We start from the raw sequence: 23,414 nt of genomic DNA, 5'->3' as shown, positions 1-23,414 counted from the left end.
AAAATAGAATAAACAACTCTTTTCATTGTATATGTTTCTAGTTTTGTAGCTACTTCTTCTTTTCATAGTGACACTGAACATGCAGGCCCCAAGGCTAGGACCTGAAGTGAGGTCTCACTGTCCCATCTCTGCTTCTACATGTTAATAAGAAGTGAGGAATTTAGGGTGAAATCTGCCTCTTCTGGGGTCCCAGGCCAGCCCTCTGGGGTCCCCCAAGGGACCAAACCCCACATCTTTGTTTGGTGAACCCATGATATTATCATTTCTCAAATTTCTTCATGTTTTCTCCCATTCTACAAGGCTGAAATACCATTTCAAAGGACTGGTTACAGCCAGGGACAGAGTGACAGAGCTAGTAGTGTGTAGCTGAAATGGGGACTAGCTGGGCAAAATGTCAAGGTGGTAAGCAGGAAGGTGGAAAGTTGGTATGTTGTCAAGCAGGTGGGCAATCAACAGTCTGAATGTAAATGGAAATGCCCAAGAGCAGCTCCATTATTCTGAACCGGACTGACAAGCTGCTCCGACCAGGGGAATCAGACTAGTGTCAGATCCTTGAGTAATTTGCTGAGATGATAACTATCAGGTAATGTCAATCTTTCCCCAGGTTCATTAGAATTGGTTTATTTAATGCTATAAACACTTTGGGATTACGATAACTCGGATGCTACATCCCTCAGTAGGTGTCTGCCTGTAACCTATCTTCCCATTAAAAGCCACCCACCAGGCCCCTTTCCTTTTAGAAACCATTCATCAAGCGATCCATCAGGCTTGCCTGTAACCCTTCATTCATTTTAGAAGCCATCCACAAGACCTCATCCCAGCTGAGAAAAGGTATCTGAGAACCTGAGAAACAAATCTTTTGGTTGTGGTACCCAGGACTGAAATATCATCAGAAATTGACTTCAAGTAGGTGATAAAGAGGAAGAACTTAGCATATAACCATAGTATCTGTGCAGACTGATATAGAAGATTTTTCTTTTACCCTTTAACTGTTCCAGCCCACAAGACTAAAATTTATACATCAGCCACAGCATCTATATTCCGCCCCGCACACTCAGAACATCTGGAGCAAATCTGTTGGAGGTCCCTAAATTCCATCTGGTGAGGACCTCACAGAGGGCTTTCTCTATCGTTGCCCCCTCTTTATGGAATAAGCTCCCTGTAGAGCTCCGCTCCTCTGCATCATTAGTTTCTTTTAAGAAACAATTAAAAACATACTTATTTCGGTTGGCATTCTCACCTTGGTTAATTGTGTTTTTCTCTGCCCCTTATTTTTCTGTTTCCCCTGGACCCCAGACTTTTGTAATTAATGTCTTTTTTATTTCTTGCCCTGATGCATGTGATTCGTATTGATTCCTGTTCATACTCCTTGTAATGATGTTTTTAATTTTTATATTGTAATAGTTTTTAACTTGTATCTTTTTTCTATCTTTGTAAGCCGCCTTGATCATACCCATGGAAGGGTGGGGTAAAAATAAAATTTATTATTATTATTATTATTATTATTATTATTATTTATTGAGATCTGGGTTTAGAAAAACCCAGCAGGCTATGTCTTTTCAAAAGTGGCAAGATGTGTCCTCATTTTCATTATGCCCCTGTCAATATTCTAGGCAATGCCTACTGCATCAGCTCTATGTATTCAAAGTCAACCCCATGTATAACACATTGCAGTAGACTACATGGCTCTAGGCTGGCTTTGTTTACTAAACAGAAATTAAAAAACAACAAGGTGTTGCAAATTCATGGACACCTTGAAAGATGGAGGCAAACATCAATGCTTGCCATTCTGTTTACTACTTAGAGACATTTTTCTTCTTGGCTTCAACTTGCTGCCATTGTTAAGATGTATTTTCTAGGATCCATTCACAAGAACGATTGATTCTGGCTAGTGCTAAAAGATTGCTTACGAAAGAAAATGTTGGAGATGGCAACAATAAATTGTCTCAGAATCCTGGGATTAGTAAGAAAAGCAAAGTGGAGAAATGGAGAAAAAGTGGTATCTGCCTCCACCTGTTAACTACTTTGTCAGTCCCTGATTATTTGGTCACCGTCTCCTCCTGAGGTTTACTTTAAACAATTGATATGTACCATTTGGTTAACAGACACACAAAACAGATTTAATATGCAAAGTGCATGCTAATATTTTATGGTATCTGTTCAGTCACATTGTGGGCTAGAATGGCAGCATCTGTGTTTTACAGCTGGGCAATGTAAACTGTGAGGGGAGATCCTGCCTTTCTTTACAGTTGTGCTGTACAAACTCCACTGAAATGCTGGGATAGAATCTCCCAATAAACAACAGTACTTAGGGAGGACATTTATTAAAATGGCTTTCAGCAAAACCAATGCTGGAAAATGGGACAGGCTGGAAACGTTACTGCTTCAAACTATAACATCCAGAATCACTCAAGACATCATGGCTATTATCCCCTGCTGGCAGACGAATGTGAGCATGTTCTATGCTCTGTGAGTGGATGCTCTATCTGAACAGGGCTATTATGGATAAAGCTCCATTTGCTGGTTGTCTTGATCTCATTGCTGCATACCTGGTTTAGGCTGCAAGCCAATCCATTCTTCTTTAGGAATAAGTCTGAAATTACAAGCAATTCTTCATTGAGCAGTATAGCAGAGGGTAGGAATTGTGCAGCCCTTTGGATGTTCCCAGCATCATAGGCTATGTTGGCTAAGGATTCTAGGAGTTCCAGTTAAACAATATCTCAAGGTCTGCAGAATTTGCATCATAGAATTTGAGGACGGCACATCTAGGTATTAACTTTTTTCATCCTGTGTTCTGATTCTTCACTGCCAGTGGTGTAAAATGTGTCTTGGGAAAAGGCAAAGTACCACTTTGTCTACTGTTAGCTCTGCAGTAATTGTAGGAGACAGAGGCAGTATGGTGTAGTGATTTGAGTGGTGAGTTAGGATTCTGAGAGACCATGGCCATGGCAACTGACAGGGTAACCTTGGGTGAGTCACACTCTCTCAGCCTCAGAGGAAGACAATAGTAAATCCCCTCTTAACAAATTTGAGTCTCAGAATTTAGTTTTTTAGACAACAATTCCCAGAATTCCCCATCGGACATGTTGGTTGGGATATTGTGGAGTTGTAGTCCCCAAAGGAAGTTTTCCAATCTCTGGAGCTGACCGTGCTGTGACTGAATCCAGCTGCTGCCTTCTTTGTCCAATGCTTCTATCATCCTGCACAGCTTGGTAGATTAAGGGAATGCTGTGGATATAGTATATCTTGATTTCAGTAAGGCCTTTGACAAGGTTTCCCATGACATTCTTGTAAACAAGCTTGTAAAATGTAGGCTAGACAAGGGAGTTTATCAAACGGAAGGAATTTCTCTTAAATTCGAATGAAAAGAAAGTGGGGCCAGAACACATTCACTTAAAGTCGTTAGTTTCACGCAATTATGTGAATATGCATTGCATTTGAACTGTTTCCCCATTGCCTAAATTTGTGTGTGGCAGTCTATCACATAATAACGTGAAACCACATGACTGTGTTCAGACTGACTTCCCATTGCCTGAATTTGTGTGTAGTGGGTTATCACGCAATAACGTTAAACCCCATGATTGCGTTCAGATTGCCATCACATTATACTTCCAATTCCCCTTGTCTGATAAACTCCAAGGTAACTGTTACATGGATTTGTAATTGGTTGACCGCCTGAACCCAAAGGGTGCTCAACAATGGCTCCTTTTCACCCTGGAGAGAAGTGACCAGTGGGGTCCCACTGGGTTCTGTCCTGGGCCCAGTGCTATTCAACATCTTTATCAATGACTTGGATGACAGAATTGGGGGCATACTTATCAAATTTGCAGATGACACCAAATTAGGAGGAATAGCTAATACTCCAGAGGACAGGGTCAAATTCAAAATGACCTGAACAGTCTAGAAAGCTGGCCCAAAACTAACAAAATGAAATTCAACACAGAGATAGGTAAGGTACTGCACTTAGGGCAGAAAAATGAAATGCATGGATATAGTATGGGGGACACCTGGCTGAATGAGACTACATGTAAAAGGGATCTAGGAGTCCAAGTAGACCACAAGTTGAACATGAGTGAACAGTGTGATGCGGCAGCTAACACGGCCAATGCAATGTTAGGCTGCATCAATAAAAGTATAGTGTCTAGATAAGAGAAGTAATAGTGCCACTGTATTCTGCTTTGGTCAGGCCCCACCTGGAATATTGTGTCCAGTTCGTGGCACCACAATTCAAAAAGGACATTAAGAAACTGGAGCGTGTCCAAAGGAGGGCGACTAAAATGGTGAAGGGGCTGGAAACCATGTCCTATGAGGAATGACTTAGGGAGCTGGGGATGTTTAGCCTGGAGAAGAGAAGGTTAAGAGGTGATATGATAGTCCTGTTTAAATATTTGAAGGGATGACATATTGAGGAGGTAGCAAGCTTGTTTTCTGCTGCTCCAGAGAACAGGACCCGGAACAATGGATGCAAGCTCCAGGAAAAGAGATTCCACTTCAACATTAGGAGGAACTTCCTGACAGTATGGGCTGTTCGACTGTGGAACAAACTTCCTCAGAGTGTAGTGGAATCTCCTCCCTTAGAGTTCTTTAAACAGAAGCTGGATGGCCATCTGTCAGGGATGCTTTGATTTGGATTTCCAGCATGGCAGGGGGTTGGACTGGATGGTCCTTGTGGTCTCTTCCAACTCTATTATTCTATGATTATATGATATTGTGGCAGTGAGGATGGAAATTGCTGAGCCAGAGCTGCCTCTCTCAGACAATAAGTGTTCTCTGGCAAACTTTCAGATGTTCCATTAAGTTGCCCAATTTTCTCCTTGTTTCATCCTTCTCAACAGAGGGGGACTCATACCTTGAAACCATTCTCCTCCTCTTCCTCTAACCCCAGCTGGCCTACTTTTTGATTATCACATCTGAAGTCCTCAAATTGCAACCAAGGCTCTGTAGTCACTTCTGTATTTCAAAGCACAAAATGTCGAATTGGTAGAAGAGGGAGGGAGAGAGAGTGAAAGGGAGCAGACAGAAGGCACTACCTGAAAATATCAGCCGTTCCAGGACAGGAACAGATATGCTGTAATTTACATGACTTTGATTATACTAAGTAAATGTTAGCTGACAAGGATCAAAGCCTGAGCAGGGAGCACTGACAGACATAATTACCAAATGCAAACGGATTCAGGCACAAATAAGAGCCCCCTCTTGACAGGCATTCTGCAAACTTCACTCCTATTCCAGACAGAGTCAAAAAAGATCAGAGAGAGACATATACTTTTGGGGAAAAAATAGTTCACTTTCATTAATTTGTATATCAATGGTGGGCAAGTGTGGCCATCCAGACATTTTTATCTGCAACTCCCATAATCCTTCACCGTTGGCTACATTAACTTGTACTTATGAGAACTGCAGGACAAAAACTTCTGAAGAACCACAGTTGCCCATAATGGGCCTGAAAAGGACACAACAGCCCATGCTAAGCCAAGGCTGTCTAAGCCAGAGGTGGGTCAAGTACAGCATGTGGACCACATGTGGTCCTTGAAGACCCAAAGTATGCGCCTCAAGCCCCAAAGTGCCTTCATTAAAAAAAATCCCCAAGTTATTTCTTTTTACGCCAAACCACCATTGCTCACTTCCCGTATCTAGTTCAGCCCATTTTCTTGGTTTCTGTCTAGTTCAGCCCATTTTTCATAAGGTGAGGAGGCAAAATCACTACTTTGTAGCAATTTGGAGCCATTTCTGAAGGGGTGGTGGTTGGGGTTAAAAAAAATCACTGGGGGGAAATTTGAATTTTTAAGGAGGTCTGTGGGGAATGCATGGCCTACCAGATGGAGGGCTATGGGATGGAGTGCTCCCTCTCCACAGTTTCCCCCTCTGCTATAAAGTTTTCAAACTTTGCTGTTCCAAATATTTTGGACCTGAACTCCCAGAAGCCCCAACCTAGCTTAGCCAATGCTCGGAGATTCTTGGAGCTGAAGTCCTGAAGGAACAAAGACTGAGAAAGATTGCCCTAACACAGCCTTCTCCAACACGTTATTCTCTACAGGTGCTGGACTACAGCTCTATATCCTCCAACATTTCACAAGTAACAGCAGTGGATGGTCAAGGTGACAAAAGACATTACAGAAGAAGACTGACTGTTCAAGAGGAAAGGACAAAGGTGAATATAATAATAATAAATAATAATTTTTTAATTTCTAGTTCCTGCCTCTCCCTATGGATCGAGGCGGGATCATATCAATATCGACAATACAAATTGCAATGTGCACAGCAGATCAAAAACAACATTATATAACAATACTATACTATACAATACTAATCAGCCAGCAGTGTTGCGATAGGGGAATTAAAGCATCCGAATCGTCGTCTGTTTTCCATATTATCAAATCAGAGTGGGAATATTCAACTATAGCAGGTCAGGTGGATATGCCCACCGGAAGAGATCCGTCTTTAATGCCTTCTTAAAGGCTTCTAGTGTGGTAATAAGACGGATCTCTTCTGGTAAGTTGTTCCATAATTTTGGGGCCATGGCTGTAAATGCTTTATGGGAAGTAGTGACCAGTCTAGTTTTTGTGTATTCCAGCAGTTTCTTCTCCGAGGTTCTAAGAGTGCAGGGAGGATTGTGTTCGGAGAGGCGTTCCCTTAAGTAACTTGGGCCCGAGCCATGTAGGGCTTTAAAGGTAATGACCAACACTTTGTATTGCGCCCGGAAGGTAATCAGCAGCCAGTGTAAAGATTTTAATATTGGTGTAATATGGTCCGATCTTGATGTTCCCGTGACCAATCTGGCTGCAGCATTTTGGATTAATTGAAGCTTCTGAACTTGGCACAAAGGTAGCCCCATGTAGAGTGCATTGCAGAAATCTAAGCAAGAGGTTACCAGTGCATGCACCACTGCTTCAAGGTCTCTCTGAGCCAGGTAGGGGCGCAGCTGGTGTATCAACCGAAGTTGGTACCAAGCACTCCTGGCCACCGCCTCAACATGAGATGTCAACTGTAGGGACGAGTCCAGGAGCACTCCCAAACTGCGAACCTTATCCTTTAGGGGCAGTGTGACCCTGTCCAGGACTGGTTGACAAACCTCCCCACCCGGTCCAGGGGTTCCTATCGCAAGTACCTCCGTTTTCTCTGGATTCAGCTTGAGCTTGTTTTCCCTCATCCAGCCCATTACCAACTCAAGACAGGCATTTAGAAGAGAGATGCCATCCTTGGTCACTGCAACAGTCAGGGATATGGAGAGATGGAGTTGGGTGTCATCAGCGTATTGATAACACTGTGCCCCGTGTCTCCGGATGATCTCTCCCAGTGGCTTCATGTAAATGTTAAACAACATGGGAGACAGGATGGCACCTTGAGGGACACCCGATGTCAGCTCCCGCTTACGAGAGCAACTGTCTCCCAGCATCACCACCTGGAATCTGCTTGAGAGATAGGATCTGAACCACGCAGTGCCCCCGATATACAAATCCCTCAGGCGTTCCAGAAGGATACCATGGTCTGGTATCGAAAGCCGCTGAGATATCCAAAAGCACCAACAGAATATGAGAGTGAAACAGGGACATTTTAAAAGCAGCTGAAAAAGTGGGACAACAGAGGATTGATTAGGACAAATTGGGACAGTTGGAATATGAGTTCTCAGCAGGCCTGTAGAAAAGCATATGCAGAAGATATATGAAGAAACTACTGCTGAATCCATGTATTTCACAGGAAATTTTGGGACCAGCACTGGCCACTGTGAGTTCATCTTCGGGACTTGCAAACGTTAGATTTGGGGAGTACAGCTCCCAGAATCTCCCAGCCAGAATCATATTCTTGAAAAGTAACCTGTGCCCATTTTCTATTAGACCTGTTTTTTGGTTCACTTCTTATAAAGGACACACCTGCAATGTGTATTTTTTAAGCCATGAGCTTTAGAGTACTGCTTTTTTTCTGTTTCATTCAAACCTCAGCGATTGTATTTCTTTCTGATTTTTGCATCACTTATTCTCCTCCTTGATTATATTCCACTAATTGCAAGGGGAGGGAAAAGGAGGAGGAAGCAGTCAAGAGAAGGGAGCTGAAGATGCTACTTCATCCGGAACAAGATGTCAACCCGACCCCAGCGTTAGAGAGGACCAATTTAAAAATCATTTGGAGTGGGTTTATGATGTGTGCCTGACTAGACATTAGATGTGTAAATCACTGCTTCGAGTGTCAGAAAGAGAGTAGAAGAGAAAGAAAAAAGGAAGCACAGAATTATTAGTATGATTTTTTTGTATTTTGAATGCATAGAGATAAGTCCTTACTGCCTTTAAAAAATACCTGAAATCCAGTATGTTTTTATTTTCCCTTGTTTTTACAATGATCTGCAGTTGGTCAGGATTTTTGTTAATGACTGACAATGGATTTATTTTTAAAATAAAAAACTAGTTTAAAATTCTTTACGTCTCCACCTTAAAAAAAGAAAAGAGCTGGAAATGAATGGTGATTAAACAGAATCACATGAGTAAAAACCTGTCTGAAATTCACATGTGGCTGCCTCAGAAGTTCATTTTCTATTTCTCTGCTTCACTGGATCTTGCTCTCCCTTTCTCTCTCTCTCTCTCTCACTCTTTTTCCATGAAGCAATGAGGAGGGGCACTGAACCTAATGTTCAGTTTTTCCTTTTTTATACTGGCCTCTTAGTTGGTTGTTATAGTTTATAACATGCTGAAATAACACTTGGAAATAAAAGTGAGTACTAAGAGCAATACAATTCAGTAATCCTTCAGATGAAAAACAGTCGTACAGTAGTATTGCAATCTGCATGTGGATTTCAACAAAGCCTTTGGTTGACTAATTGGTAAAAGTAAACTTTTGATAGGGAGGGCTTCAAAAGTTAAGGGGATAATCTGTGGCTATTCCAACAAAAACAGTGAATACAGTTCAGGATACAATCTCTTTTAGCAAATCCCACAATGAGTATGTCTTGGCATAAGTTTTTATGAAACAAAACCTTCTTCATGGTCAATATGTGAATTTGATCAAGTGGTAGATGTTAGCTCATGAAAGCTTATGCGTCTTAGCAGCCTTAGCCTTAGGTATATATAAGTTTGAGGCTAGTTCAGGGAAAACTTTCCCCAAGAATCACTCAAAGTGTTGCGAGGCAGTCAGATTTTTAATTTTTTTTATTTCTTACCAAAAAAGGCAGAAAACAATAATAAATACAAACAAAAACAAGCTAAAATACAGATCCTTAAAAACCAACTTCAAAGATTCAAGGTCACATGGCATGTAAAAAGGCAACATTACATAAAAACAGGGATGGACTCAGAACAAAAAGATACCTTCTTTGCACCAGTTCAGTCATTGAAAGGAAATCATATTGCAAAGGAAGACCCACTTCTGCTCCAATGTTGTTGAGATAAGATATAAGTGGGGACCATTGTTCTTCAAAAGGCAGAGGAAGATTCCACCCCCGCAAGCTTCTAGATTGATCAGTGAGCTTTTCCATAAACCAAAAATTCCAAAATCGAGACCACCAATCAGAAATGGGGAATTTGTGGCCTTCTGGATTGTGTGTATGTGTGTTGCTGACTTATGGCAACCTCCTTTCCTCCAGCGGGTTGTGAAGGAGACACAACTACACTACAGTACATTACACCTTTTACACAACACAGTTATAGCATTATGATTCCACTTTAACTGCCATGGTTCCATTTCTATAGAATGCAGGAAGTCATAGTTTTAGGGACAGATATTTAGAAGTCCTTGGCGGGATACAGACCGCCCCTTTGGGGTGGCCTGCACCTGCCCCTTTCCCCGACGGATCGGGGCCTCAGCTGCCACAGCAGCAGCCCTGGAGGCCCCAATCCGCCGCTTCTCCAGGCCTCAGGGAAGCGGCAAAATGCCGCTTCCACGCGACCTGGAAAGGGGTGTCCTTGGGGCTTCATGCCCCAAGGACACCCCGACAGTGGTGGGGAAAGAGAGGAAGGGGCCGCTCGGCCCCTTTCTCTTCTGTATCGCTGGCGTGGCCATTTAAACACCACGCCAGCGATACACACAGCAACAGGAGCTACGTTTCGAAGCTCCTTTTGGCGCTGCTGAAAAGGAGCCACAAGCGTCCTGTAGACAGGGTGCCGCCATTTTGATGCCGTGGTTGCGTGCTAGGGTTGCAGGGAGTCTGTAAAGGGTTGCAGGGAGCCCCGAGGCAACCCTAGCACATATCTAGGCTGGCGCAAAGTGCTGGTCTGGATAGCACCCTAGTCATAGAACTCTAGTGCCTGACCAAACTTCCAATGGTAGATTGGATTCCAAGTGGTGCATGCCCTAGTAACCTCTCGGTTGGATTTCTGTAATGCGCTCTACATGGGGCAACCCTTGTACCAAACCCGGAAGCTTCAGCTAGTACAGAATATGGCAGCTAAGTTGGTCACTGGACGTTCCAGGGCCGACCATATAACGCCGACTCTGTATGATCTCCATTGGATGCCTGTTCACTTCCGAGCACAATACAAGGTGTTGGTTATAGCCTATAAAGCCCTAAATGGCTTGGGCCCAGGGTACTTGGAGGACCACCTCTCCCCATATAATCCGCCCTGCACACTCAGGTCATCTGGGAAGAGTTTGTTGAGGATCCCAACAACGAGATATGTGTCAACCTCACAAAGGGCCTTTTCCATCTCAGCCCCTGGGATCTGGAAACCCTTCCCGAGGAACTCCGCACCGCCACTTCCCTGGACTTCTTCAAAAAGAGACTTAAGACCTTCCTGTTTTGGCAAGCCTTCCCCGATGTCCCTTGATATTGGGACTCCCCCCCATATGTACAACATTATCGAGCGTATCAGCTGGCCTGGTTTTGATGTATGGTTTTAATGTGTATTTTTGGAATGTTGTTATAAGTTTTATTTATGTATTGCAATTTTTATCCTGTATTTTGTATTTGTCATTGCAATTTTTACTGTACACTGCTATGATCAACATGGAATAGCGGTCTATAAATAAAACTTATTATTATTATTATTATTATTATTATTATTATTATTATTTCCATAGGATGAGCCATGGCAGCAGACGTGGAATCCTACTCTTATAATGGTGTTGTCACCTCATTTGGTCTCCCCTCTCCCTGGGTTATAAGACTGCAGCCTTAAGCACTGACACCAACTTTCAATAACTAAAGCACCTCAACATTGTAAAAATCAATGTTTTCCTAAATAATGATATTTCAAATGCAAGTTATGAAAATTTCAGATTTCATGACACTTAAGTCCTAACCCCTTCTCTCTCACCTGGAGTGAAAAAGAGGTAATTTGTTGTTTATATCATAAGCTATTGTTGTTGTCGTTGTGCTACTTCCAGTCTAAGCTATACCTGAAGGCTAAAAAGACTCAAAGCTGATATTTTTGGCTTTTGGATCCATTCTCTCCCCCAACCTCTGAATTTGTTCATCTCTTTGGTGATAAAACCCCATCTCTTTTATGGATTTGAATTATATCAGAATGTCTGAAGTAGAAATCACACAAATTAATCAGAGGAATTAAGATTCTGCACAGGTGGCTTTCTTGGAGATACCAATCAAAGCAAGTGCAGCTTGAAGGTTTCAAGAGTATTATTTTTAATTACTAATTGCGCTGCTCATCTAAAATTAGCACTTCAGTGCCCCCATTTTGGAATTGCTGCAGATTCCATAGGGCAAAGGATGAGCACTTGGTGAAGGGGGAAAATACTCAAGAAAGATTTAAAATTCTGGTAGCCATTTTTGTATTTGTCCTTAAGTAGTCATTGTTGAGAAACATGAAGGCATAACAGAATACAACAGTGTCATAATTTCCCCCCCATAAGTTATAAATAATTATTCACAGTATTTTGATCATCCATACTGGCCAAGATTCAGTTCATGGACCACCATCTGGAGCTTTTCAGATATCTTCTGTGAAATGATACCTTATGGCTCATATGACTTTTGCTGGTTTCTTTAAAAAAATCTAGCTGTTTTAAAAACAATTCTACTATTTTAATGAATCTTAAAATTATTATGTCTCTTGAGTATGTGAGGCTATTTCGTACATCTTCCTTTTCTGAATTGCTTCATGGAGGAGACGACAAAAATGTCCATCTGAAAATGGAGATATGCAGGAAGGATATCCTATCCTGAACACTTGATTCCTCTAGATACAGCCATCAAAAATAGGGGCTGGAATTTTGCTGGTGTTTACTTGGTAAGTTCTCTTACACATACAATTGTACCTTTTTGGCTGTTGTTTGGATGTATTCATTTTATGGTTGTATAAGCAGAGTCCCACAAGTGGAAACATTTCACATGGGTTCAAATTCTATTGTTAGTCCCAACTAACGGAGAAATATTAAATGAACTGGATTTACCTATGTGTTGATTCACAATTCAACAATTTATTCAATAGGTATATTATAATTGGTAATAACCAACAGAATTCTAGCCACACACTTGCACATTCTTGGATGACTTTATCAGTGCCGCTTCATTCATTGGGGCCAGTCTTAGAATAGATCCTAATACATATACTGTAATTGATACGGTATTTCTGAAATGATATAGAGACTAGGGGAACAAGGACTTGATTGCTATAATATTTTATTCATATTTCAAGAAAGCCCTGTAGAGTTCAAGCCAAATCCTGAGAGAAATTCTGTATATTCTTACGTGACTGCTTTATTTTTTTGGCCAGTGGAGTTCTCACTGTGTCTTGGGAATGTTGCTTCTGAAAACTATCTAGTCTGAAACGAGATATTTAGTAGTCAACTAGAATCAATCAATGCAGTTTTAGTATCTCTAATCAGATTACAACTATAGAAACCTCTTTAACTGAATCAACATCAGTAACAATAAGCTATTTTTGTATCTTAAAAAGCCTTTTAGGTCATGTTTGGTGAATGCATCTACACCAGATTGTACAGACTTCGTATGAACCATTTAACTTTTTACGAACTGGAAAGTGCTTGTAGCTAGAAAGAAGTGGATGACCCTCCCCTTTCGCTCTTCCTCATCTCAGGAGATGACCACTTAATGATATACATTGAATTTTTCTGAAAGCACTGTTTTTATTTATTTTTTATTTACTGTATTTATACCCCACTCTTCAGCCCTAAAGGCTCTCAGAGTGGCTTACAGATAGTTATTCAGATGGTTCCCTGCCCTCAGGCTTAAAATTTGCTAGTAATACACCATATATATTTGACTATAAATTGACCTCATGTATAAGTCGAGGGCAGGTTTTGGGGCCAAAATTATGGATCTTAATATGACCTATGAATAAGTCAAGGGTAAAACCTAGGGGCATGTAACAAAGGATCTAAAGGATGAAGCAAAGGGAAACAAAATTCTTTACAAAATTCCAGCAGGCATAACCGTTTGTGCTCACACTAAAGGCTAGATGGATAAGAGCGTAGACAGAGGTCAGTGCTTCCAGGACACATTAACACTCTTGCCTTTCACCAGGGGATGTTTCCTTTTTAAATATGAGTTAAAATACAATACTTACATCGACCTGTGGATAAGCTGACTCAGTTTTTTTTGTGTCAGTTTTTTGACTAAAATTTTTAGATTTACACAAGAGTTTATACAGTACATCTGTTACCCCTCCAGTCCTGTTGGACCCGATTCCCTCCCCCCTCACCATTCCCTTCTCCTTTTGTGTCATGTATTTTTAGATTGTAAGCTGAGGGCAGGGAACTGTCTATTATCCCCTCTGTTGTAAACCGCTCGGATTCCCTGTGATTGGGTGGCATATAAATAAATCCTATTATTATTATTATTATTATTATTATTATTATTATTATTATTATTATTTATTACCAAGAAGGAACATGAATGAAGTGAGTGTTTAAGACAGCCTTTCCATTTTAACAATTAGGGTAAGTTTTTATTTATGGCTTAATTTTAAGTAATCTGGCACTCACTCCAACAATTCAGAAAAGAATCTGTGTTCAGGCTTTGGTAATACACAGTATATTTTAAACCAAAACTAGTAACAATTGAAAGCTTTAGCTGATAAATCTATCAATTAAATAGACATAGCTGGCACTTCTGCTTCCTCCCCCCTCCCACCGAATCAATGGCAAACGTGTATCTATTCCCTTGCTTCCCCTAAAGATATGTTTTGGTCTCCTGTGGTCTTCTCCTGGATTTTTAGTGGGGGGAGGAGGAACCTTGACTCTCTCTCCTCACCCGTAGATTACCTACAAACCCAATGACCCAGTTCTTGAGGTTGTGTGAGGATCCTGTTGAGATGGAAGCACTACCAAATGTGTTTGCATCACAGCTCTGGCACAGCTGTAGGTTAATAGACAGGCAGGAGGAAGACTGCATGCAGAGAAGATGCAATGGTGTGTTACAGACCTAACGGGACTGTGGGATAAAGCAGGAGCTGGGCTATCAGGAAGTCAATGGCACAAGGCAATACAACATGTTAGCAAAAGAGAGAGAAGGCAGCCCAGGGGAAAGAGAGGAGAGATCGCCCTAGGGCAGGCTAGATTTGTTTGCCTCTTCACCAGTCTGCCAAGGGACAGCAATCATCGCAGGCTACGGAAGATAGATGGATTGAGAGCAAAGAGGCTGGGGAGGAAAAGAAAAGGGAAAGCATTGGCTTGAATGTTCAACTCATCCGTTGTCTCATGCAAAAGGTCAAGGAATAAAGTTTTCTCCTTGGAAAATCTTAACTTGTTTTTTTAATATGGCATTGGAGGTGTATCAAAAAATACACATAAAAAGAGAATAACATGCAATTTACACTGTCAGAAATGTTCAGTTTCCAGTCTAAATTGCATAAAGTGTATATGAAAGAGAGAGAAAGAGAGGAGTTGATGGTCATTTCCCTCAGTAATGTAATATATGCCTTTCCAAGTCTTTAGCATTGACTACTTGACACTTGATCTCTGACCATGGTTCTTGAAAGAACAGATACATCCCACGTCACCTCTGAAGATCTAGGCAGGTTTTTCTATGGGTGGCTCCAGCATTTGTAGTGTAACAGGTGGTTATAAGTGAGAGACTCCTAAGTTGTGGCACTTCAATACATTCATTTGATCTTCTCTTTATTGACACTTTTCATTGCAGAGGGTACTGAAAGACACCGTCTGATTTTTTTAATTTAAATAGTGATCTAAGGTTGTACAATACCATTTTTTAAAAAATAATGAGTACTGTCAACTTATGGCAAATGGATGCATTTTACAATTTACCTGTGCTACCCACATCTCAAGAATGTGGACCAAGGCTGTTCTAGATTTCTTTTGCTTGGCTCACTCAATCTATGGTCTTGTGAGATTGGCTTGTGGAGCTGTAGACAGGAATCATCACAGCAAACCAGGTTTGGTGAAATGCATCTTAATTAAACTAGCAAAGGAGCTGTGGTTCTACAGTGAGCACTGCTTTGCTCTAGAAGTTCAGCTTTGGTGTATCTTATTTTAATTAACTTAGGGCCCAAACAGACAGGCCAAAATAAAGCTGCTTCGAGTCACTTTGGAGGTATGCTGTTTAAATGACACATGGATCTTAAGAGACCAGAAGTTGTGCCAAAGCTATGCTCCAGTCCTTAGGACCAGAGCATAGCTTTGACATGGCTTCCAACCTCTTAGGACACATGCATCATTTAAACAGCAAACCTCCAAAGTAACTTGAAGCAGCTTCATTTTGGCCTGTCTGTTCAGGCCCTTACAGAACAGTTGCTTTGCAAAGTGCATAAAAAGGTGTGCCCCCCGTTTTTGTTGCAACTACAGGGAAATCACAACTTACAATTACACTTCGCATTGTAATCAACTATGAGAGCCAGCATGGCATAGTGATTTCAGTATTGGACTAGGACTCTGGGAGAATGGGGTTCAAATCATCACCCAGCATGGAAATCCACTGGGTGACCTTGGGTAAATCACATTCTTTCAGTCTCAAAGGACAGTAGTAGCAAACCCCCTCTGAAGAAACTCGCCAGCAAAACCCATGCCTTAGGGTCCCCATAAGTCAGAAATGACTTGAAGGGACACACCAACAAACAACAACAACAATTATGCACTCTCAAAGATAATCTGCTGCAAACATTATTCTAAAACACTTGGGAGAGAGTAGGAGACTGTGGCCATATCTGTGGAAGTCTGTCTCTTTGCCTTCAGTTTGCCTGTCAACTTATGGCGAATGCATGCATTTCATAGGGTTTTTTTTTTAAAGCAAGTTATATTCAGCAGTGGTTTTGCCAGTTCCTCCCTCTGAAATACAGGAAAGCACAGTGAAAAATGTTGGAAATATTAGGAGGCAGCACTGAGGCATGGCTTTCTCTCTCCCCTCACACAAACAGAGTCTTATCACAGTGGCCATGCAGACCCAGATGTCACAAGGGAAGAGGCTAGTTTAAAATGTTAATGCCTCTTTAGAAGCTGATCAACAGTGTTTATGTTGGCTTTAATATAGTGGGTTGTTTGCTGCACAAAAATGAGAGTGTATTACGTAGATTAATTTAAGTTTCCTAAGGCTTCAGCTTTTGGTAAGGAAACAAAAACACTGAAATAGCAAAAATGTCAAACCCAAGCCTGTTATGGTCTAGCTTTAAATCAGCAAAGCAGCAGAAATGTGCTCTTGTCTAACTGTGGCCCGTTCCAGATGGGCAAAAAGTACGTACTAGGTACGTACTAGGGTTAGGAAAGGTCGTCCTTTCTGGACACCCTAACCCTAGTACGTATATAGTACATACAAAATGGTGGCGCCCATTCTACATAGGCACCGCCATTGGGACGTCATGACTGAGCTGCCTCCAAACGGAGCGGTGCGGAAGTGATGTCCTGGCGCTGCATGAGGGCGCCTGGGGCGCCCTTTCTACGGTACCGGAAGGAGCTCCGAAATGGAGCTTCTTCCAGGTTTGTGTTGCTGGCGCAGCCTTTATATGGCTGCGCTAGCGACACAAATGAGAAAAGGGCCGAGCAGCCCCTTTCTCTTTGTCCCTGGTGCTGTTTGGTGTCCTTGGGGCATGAAGCCCCAAGGACACCCCTTTCCAGGCCATGGGGAAGCAGCCTTTTGCTGCTTCCCTGCGGCCTGGAAAGCGGTGGATTGGGGCCTCAGAAGCTGCCGCTGTGGCAGCTGAGGCCCCGATCCGGCAGGGAAAGGGGCGGGAACAGGCCGCCCCAAAAGGGCGGTCTGTAAACCGCCTGTGCTTCCCTAAAAACTGAGATTGACTCAAAAAACAACAAACAGAAGTAGCTTGCAATTTAAACAAAAGTTTACTAATGACTTTAATATATATGTACATAGAGGTTATATCCTAATCTAGCTAGTGAGTAGTTCAGGTAAAAAGGAAATCTTTATCTCACCATCTTTTAAAGAAAGGTGATGGAGAAGGAAGATGGAAAGCCCAACAGGTCAGGAGACAACCTTGAGAGAGGTTGGCTGTTAGTCCCAAAGGGGAATGGACCTATATCATATGGTTAGTTTAAATGAGAGAGAGAGAAAGAGAGAGAGAGAGAGAGAGGAGAGTTTGTATGCAGGAAATCCCTATCTATCTAAGGATGGGGAAAGAGAATGCAAAAATCTTCCAACATATTCACCTTGATTTTACTGTCACAACAAAAGGTATATACGGAAAATTCAATATAACAAATCCAAAATTGCAGATCATTATGAATGTGAAAGTAAAAAAGTTGCTTGGCTGTTTTAAGGAAACGTTTTGATGATGGCATTTCTTTCTAGAGTTAAGTTCTTTCAAAGTTGGGGAGAGTAGAAGTGCAGTCTGAAGCTTTTAAGACTTGCTAAGAGCAAACAACCTGTGTGGCACAGTGGTTTAAGTGTTGGGTTCTGACTGGACACCAGGGTTTAAATCTCAGCTCAGCCATAGAAACCTACTGGGTGACCTTGGGCAAGTCACACACTCTCAACCTCAGAGGAAGGCATTTCCAGCCAGTCAGCCAGTGCCGTTTATTCACAAACACACACATACAGTTGGAGCTGCTTGAGAGGCAAATTTTAAATATATATATAAATAACAAAAAATTAAATAAATAACAAAAAATGAAATAAAGTGCAATGGGAGGGCGCTTTGGCCTGAGATGGCAGATGGAGCGGAAGGGTGGCTCAGAGGAAGGCAAAAGCAAGCACCCTCTGAATAAAACTTACAAAGAAGACCCTGTGACAGCTTCACGTTAGGGCCACTGTACGTTGGAAATGACTTGAAGGCACACAACAACCATAACCATCACCACAACAGGTTTAAGCTCTCCCCCTTGCAGCATTTTTTCATTCAAACTTGAATTCTCATGTCGACCTTGCAACTTTTACTGTTTGGGCCTGAAAATGTTTGTTTGGCCATGCTGGTTGGAGGATTCTAGTAAATGAAGTCCAAAGAAGTAACATTTCCAAGCTTTAGCACCAACAAGCCATTTACTGTAGTGGAGAATAATAAGACAGGCAAATTATGGGTGCTCCTATTTTTCTTTCACCATGGGGGAAGGAGGGAGAAAAACTGTTGTTGAGGAAAGGAGTATCAGGCTCTGATTCAGTTCCAGTTCCCTTAGTGTTTCTTCAAGTCTTAATTAAGTCATTTGGAAATTCAATGTGAACCTCTGACATAACATACAGTGTGGTCTTTCTGGAAGAAAAACCTGGCTACACCACAGTGTAGAGCTCTATCTGCCTCCATTATCAGGACATGCAAAATGTGCTATTGAAACATGGAGTGTGATATTATTAGCACCTTATTTGTTTTAGTGGTGTCTTTGAATTATTATTGTCAAAAAGAAAGAACTGTTCTCAACTGGCAAAGGAGAAGTTTCAATTATCTTAGCCACACATAATTTAATGGTCAAATGAATCTATAAAATACATTTTTCATGAGAGGCAGGTGGGTATATTATACAGCTGTTTTCTTTTTCTTTTTAAAGTGATTAATACAAGGGACCCAGTTTGCCAGATCAAAGGATGCAATGTAAGTTTTGAATTTCAGCAATGAGCTTTTCCCATGGCTTGCAGTATTTACTCAGTCAGTACAAAAAAAAAAAAAAAAAAAAAGAATTGGATTCACTTTGGTCATAGAATCATAGAATCATAGAATCATAGAGTTGGAAGAGACCACAGGGGCCATCCAGTCCAACCCCCTGCCATGCAGGAAATCACAATCAAAGGATCCCCGACAGATGGCCATCCAGCCTCTGCTTGAAGACCTCCAAGGAAGGAGACTCCACTACACTCCGAGGGAGTTTGTTCCACTGTTGAACAGCCCTTACTGTCAGGAAGTTCCTCCTAATGTTGAGGTGGACTCTCTTTTCCTGCAGTTTGCATCCATTGCTTCGGGTCCTAGTCTCTGGAGCAGCAGAAAACAAGCTTGCTCCCTCCTCAATATGACATCCCTTCAAATATTTGAACAGGGCTATCATATCACCTCTTAATCTTCTCTTTTCCAGGCTAAACATCCCCAGCTCCCTAAGTCGTTCCTCGTAGGGCATGGTTTCCAGACCTTTCACCATTTTAGTCGCCCTCCTTTGGACATGCTCCAGTTTCTCAATGTCCTTTTTGAATTGTGGTGCCCAGAACTGGACACAATATTCCAGGTGGGGCCTGACCAGAGCAGAATATAGTGGCACTATTACTTCCCTTGATCTAGACACTATACTTCTATTGATGCAGCCTAAAATCGCATTGGCCTTGTTAGCTGCCGCATTGCACTGTTGACTCATGTTCAACTTGTGGTCTACTTGGACTCCTAGATCCCTTTCACACGTAGTTTCACTCAGCCAGGTGTCCTCCATCCTATATCTGTGCTTTTCGTTTTTCCGCCCTAAGTGCAGTACCTTACATTTCTCTGTGTTGAATTTCATTTTGTTAGCTATGGCCCAGTTTTCTAGTCTGTTCAGGTCATTTTGAATCTTGATCCTGTCCTCTAGGGTATTAGCTATTCCCCCTAATTTGGTGTCATCTGCAAATTTGATAAGTATGCCCCCAATTTTGTCCTCTAAGTCATTGATAAAGATGTTGAATAGCACTGGGCCCAGGACGTAGCCCTGTGGGACCCCACTGGTTACTTCTTTCCAGGATGAAAAGGAGCCATTGTTGAGCACTCTTTGGCTTCGGCCGGTCAACCAATTACAAATCCATGTAACAGTTACTTTGTCTAGCCCACATTTTACAAGCTTGTTTGCAAGAATATCATGGGGAACTTTGTCATATGTGTAAGAAAAGTAACTATTCTGCTTTAGCTCTCGTTAAGGGAGTTGTTAGCACTGGCATTAATTTTAGTAAAGGCTAGTAATGCTTCCCTTTTAACTTGTTCAATTGATTACTACACCTCTCCCTAACCCAGCATGTAAACTGTACTTTACATAGTAGATTTCAGGTTTCAGTTAAAGAGGATGGCTGGCATTTTATATGGCAGTTACAGATCCATAACTGCTATTCAGTAAGACTACATAGTACTTCTGTAAGACTATGTAAATGCCCCATCATCCCATCTTAATAGACAGCCACTGCATTGGGTGAAAGAGATCTAGTCAGCTGCTGATTAAGACACAAGGACAAGGATGTTTCCAGCATCCTCCCACCAGCAAGTAAGACTGTGACAATCAGAAACAGGACTCCTGTTGCAATTCTTCATTACAACCTCATTCACTGCCAGTGGCACTGGTGATGGAAATGTCATCCTCCTTGCCCACTGATCAGGAGCTGAACAGACCACCTCTACCTGATGTGGTTGTTGGCCATTAAGGTGGACTGAAGGGATCAAGCCAGGAGGTGTTACTTGGGAGATTATTGCACATGCTTTCTCCCGTCTTTCTCCCAACAGGATATGTACATGTTTAAGTGTCAAAGACAGGTCTTATTGCAGTTACCTTTGGCCAGGCACATGCAGCCTGTCCGCAGCCCATATGCAACCTGGGCTTCCCCAACGGATTTTCAAAGATGGGATCCTGTGTTGCAGACGGGCTGCATACGCCTAGCCATGGGTGAATGCAATAAGACCTGTCTTTGGGCCCGAACAGGCAGGCCAAAATAAAGCTGCTTCGGGTCACTTTGGAGGAATGAAGTTTAAATGATGCATGTGTCCTCTGAGGCTGGAAGCCACACCAAAAGCCATGGTCCAGTCCTAAGGACTGGAGCGCAGCTTTGGTGCAGCTTGTGGCCTGTTATGATGTCTGTGTCATTTAAACAGCATACCTCCAAAGTGACCTGAAGCAGCTTTATTTTGGTCTGTCTGTTTAGATCCTTTGACATTCAAATGTGCATGTATCCCATCAGGAGAAAGATGCAAAACAGCATGTGCAATAATCTCCTTAGTTATGCATAAGTAACTAAATAGCTGATGCAGAATATTGGCTGATGTTTTGTAAATTCTGTTTGGCCAAGGCTGTTGCTAATGTAAGTGCTGATGAACTGCTTAAGCATGAAAAGAAAAATGCAAGTGGGGGAGAGGGTCTAGCAGCACCTTGAAGACTAACTGATTTATTTTGGCATGAACTTTCATGGATATCATGATGAAATAAATCAGTGAATGCTACTCAGTTCTTTCTCTCCTCAGCCCCATTTTTATTTTTATGCTCTGACAGACTAATATGGCCAATCTCTTTGAAAAATGCTTAACCACAGTGAAGGTGGCAAGAAAGAATTTACTCATGGGAGAAAAAGGATTGCAAGAAGGGCCATAAATTTCTGAGGGTGGACCCTAGCTCCTTGTCTGCTTCTATGGAGTGTGGGTTATGGCTCTACTCCAGACCACTGAGAGAAGTAAAATTTGCATTATTTCCATAGTGAGTTATTACCTGCTTAATATAGAAGCACAACATGAAAATGTTATCAGAAACAAAACACTCCCCCATTCCAAAGAAAAACAAAATGAAGGAAATACAGTTCTTACAGTCAGTTGTGATTTCATAGGGGGAATTGAGGCGTGCATCTCCGCAGGGTGAAGTGCTCACATACAGATGGAACAGAATGTTCTCTTTGAGTCTGTAGCCTCCCTCTTTTAACCGTACGAAGATTGATCGTTCACCATCTTCTCGTCGTTTGCTAGGATCACAAAGAGAGGTTGCAGGTCATTTGTTACATTCCAAAACAGAACTAATTCTATTCTCCCCATGGGTGAGCTTGCAGCTTCTTTGTTATACTTCCTCTGTGATAACCTGTATCATTATTCTCTAGGTAATGTTTGCATGATTGCCAAAGTGTCACAGTGATTTTAAAGCTCCAGCCATGAAACTGATTATACAAGCAAAAAGGTGAGACCTTCAGTATTGGCTGGCATTCTGTATTGCAGTTATAGATTCTTAACGTAGAGGTATGACTCAGTAAAATTATGTAGTCTTACTATCAAGACTACACGAATGTCCCCAGCCCTCCTTAACAGCCAACAGCCAGATTGGGAAAAGGAGGTCTGTTCAGCTGTGAATCAGGGTGCAAGGAGCATGATGTTTCCAAGCCCTTTCCAACCAGTGAGTGAGACTATGACAATCAGAAGCAGGAGCCCTGTTGCAATTCCTTGTCATAGCCTCATTTGCTAATGGCAGGGGGCTGGAAGTACTAACCTCCTTGCATCCTGATCAGCAGCTGAACAGGCCTCCTTTGTCCAATGCAGCTCCTGGCTGTTAAAGTGGGACATTATTTATTTACAGAAAGGAAACTAAGTAGACATTGTAGGATACTGGTGATCATCATTATTTATTAATACAGTGGACCCTCCACATTATCTGGAGTTAGGGGCACAGGACCTCTGTCAAAGTGGGAAAACAGCAAATAAAAAAACCCACTATTTTTTTCTGCCTGTCTAGGAATCTCTAGGTCCTCCAGTGCAACTCTGTGGTCAACATCTGCCAGAAGTTGACCACAGAATTGCACCAGAGGATCAACAAATGCTTAGAGAATAGTTATCTCTAGGAATGTTTAGGCTTCTGGTTCAGCTTTGACCACAGAGTTGTGCTAGATGACCTAGAGATTGCTATAGAGAAGAAATTAACCAAATCCATTAATAATCAAATCCGTAAGAGTCAAAACCGCAAATGTGGAGGGATGACTGTACAAAGAATAATTGAAAATATAATTATTGGTGTAGCTGTACCAAGAAAGAGTGTTTTTTTAAAGGGCAGATAATAAAGAGTCAAAAAGCTACATATCTTTCCACAGTGTTCATCAGCATCTTTTCAAATGTAATATATCTGAAGGCTGCTTGTGGGGAATTCTCACTATATATAGAGGCATCACACAGATTATGGTCATGCTTCTGGCAAATAAAAAAAAAGAAGGATGGATAACAGTACTACTCTTTATTCATCAGTAGATGAAAAAAAGAATTGTTCAAGCCATTGATAGGAAGTGGTGAGATGTGGATGTAATCTAAATTACATTTTAGTGATTATTTTCAAGGAGTAATGCTATTTATGACAACTGCTAACCATTATTTTATGGATGGAATGGTAACTATGGCACCATTCTAATGTCACAATAAAACATAGTTTATCATGACCAGCCT

The 23,414-nt window shown here is 41.7% G+C and overlaps 1 protein-coding gene across 1 annotated transcript in view; it reads right to left on the bottom strand.

Moving 5' to 3' along the window:
* ADARB2 (adenosine deaminase RNA specific B2 (inactive)) overlaps nt 1-23,414 on the bottom strand; it is a 455,088-nt gene that overhangs the window by 34,798 nt on the left and 396,876 nt on the right. The window contains exon 7 of the mRNA XM_089533515.1: nt 21,807-21,958. Coding sequence (XP_089389641.1) covers nt 21,807-21,958 — 152 coding nt within the window. The remainder of the gene's footprint in view (nt 1-21,806; nt 21,959-23,414) is intronic.

Source organism: Sceloporus occidentalis, unplaced genomic scaffold (genome assembly GCF_023333645.1).
Source record: "Sceloporus occidentalis isolate IW3139 unplaced genomic scaffold, rSceOcc1.0.p SCAF_7, whole genome shotgun sequence".
Lineage (NCBI taxonomy): Eukaryota > Metazoa > Chordata > Lepidosauria > Squamata > Phrynosomatidae > Sceloporus > Sceloporus occidentalis.
The sequence above is the reverse complement of the archived record's forward strand: the minus strand, read 5'-3'. Positions and strand labels throughout refer to the sequence as shown.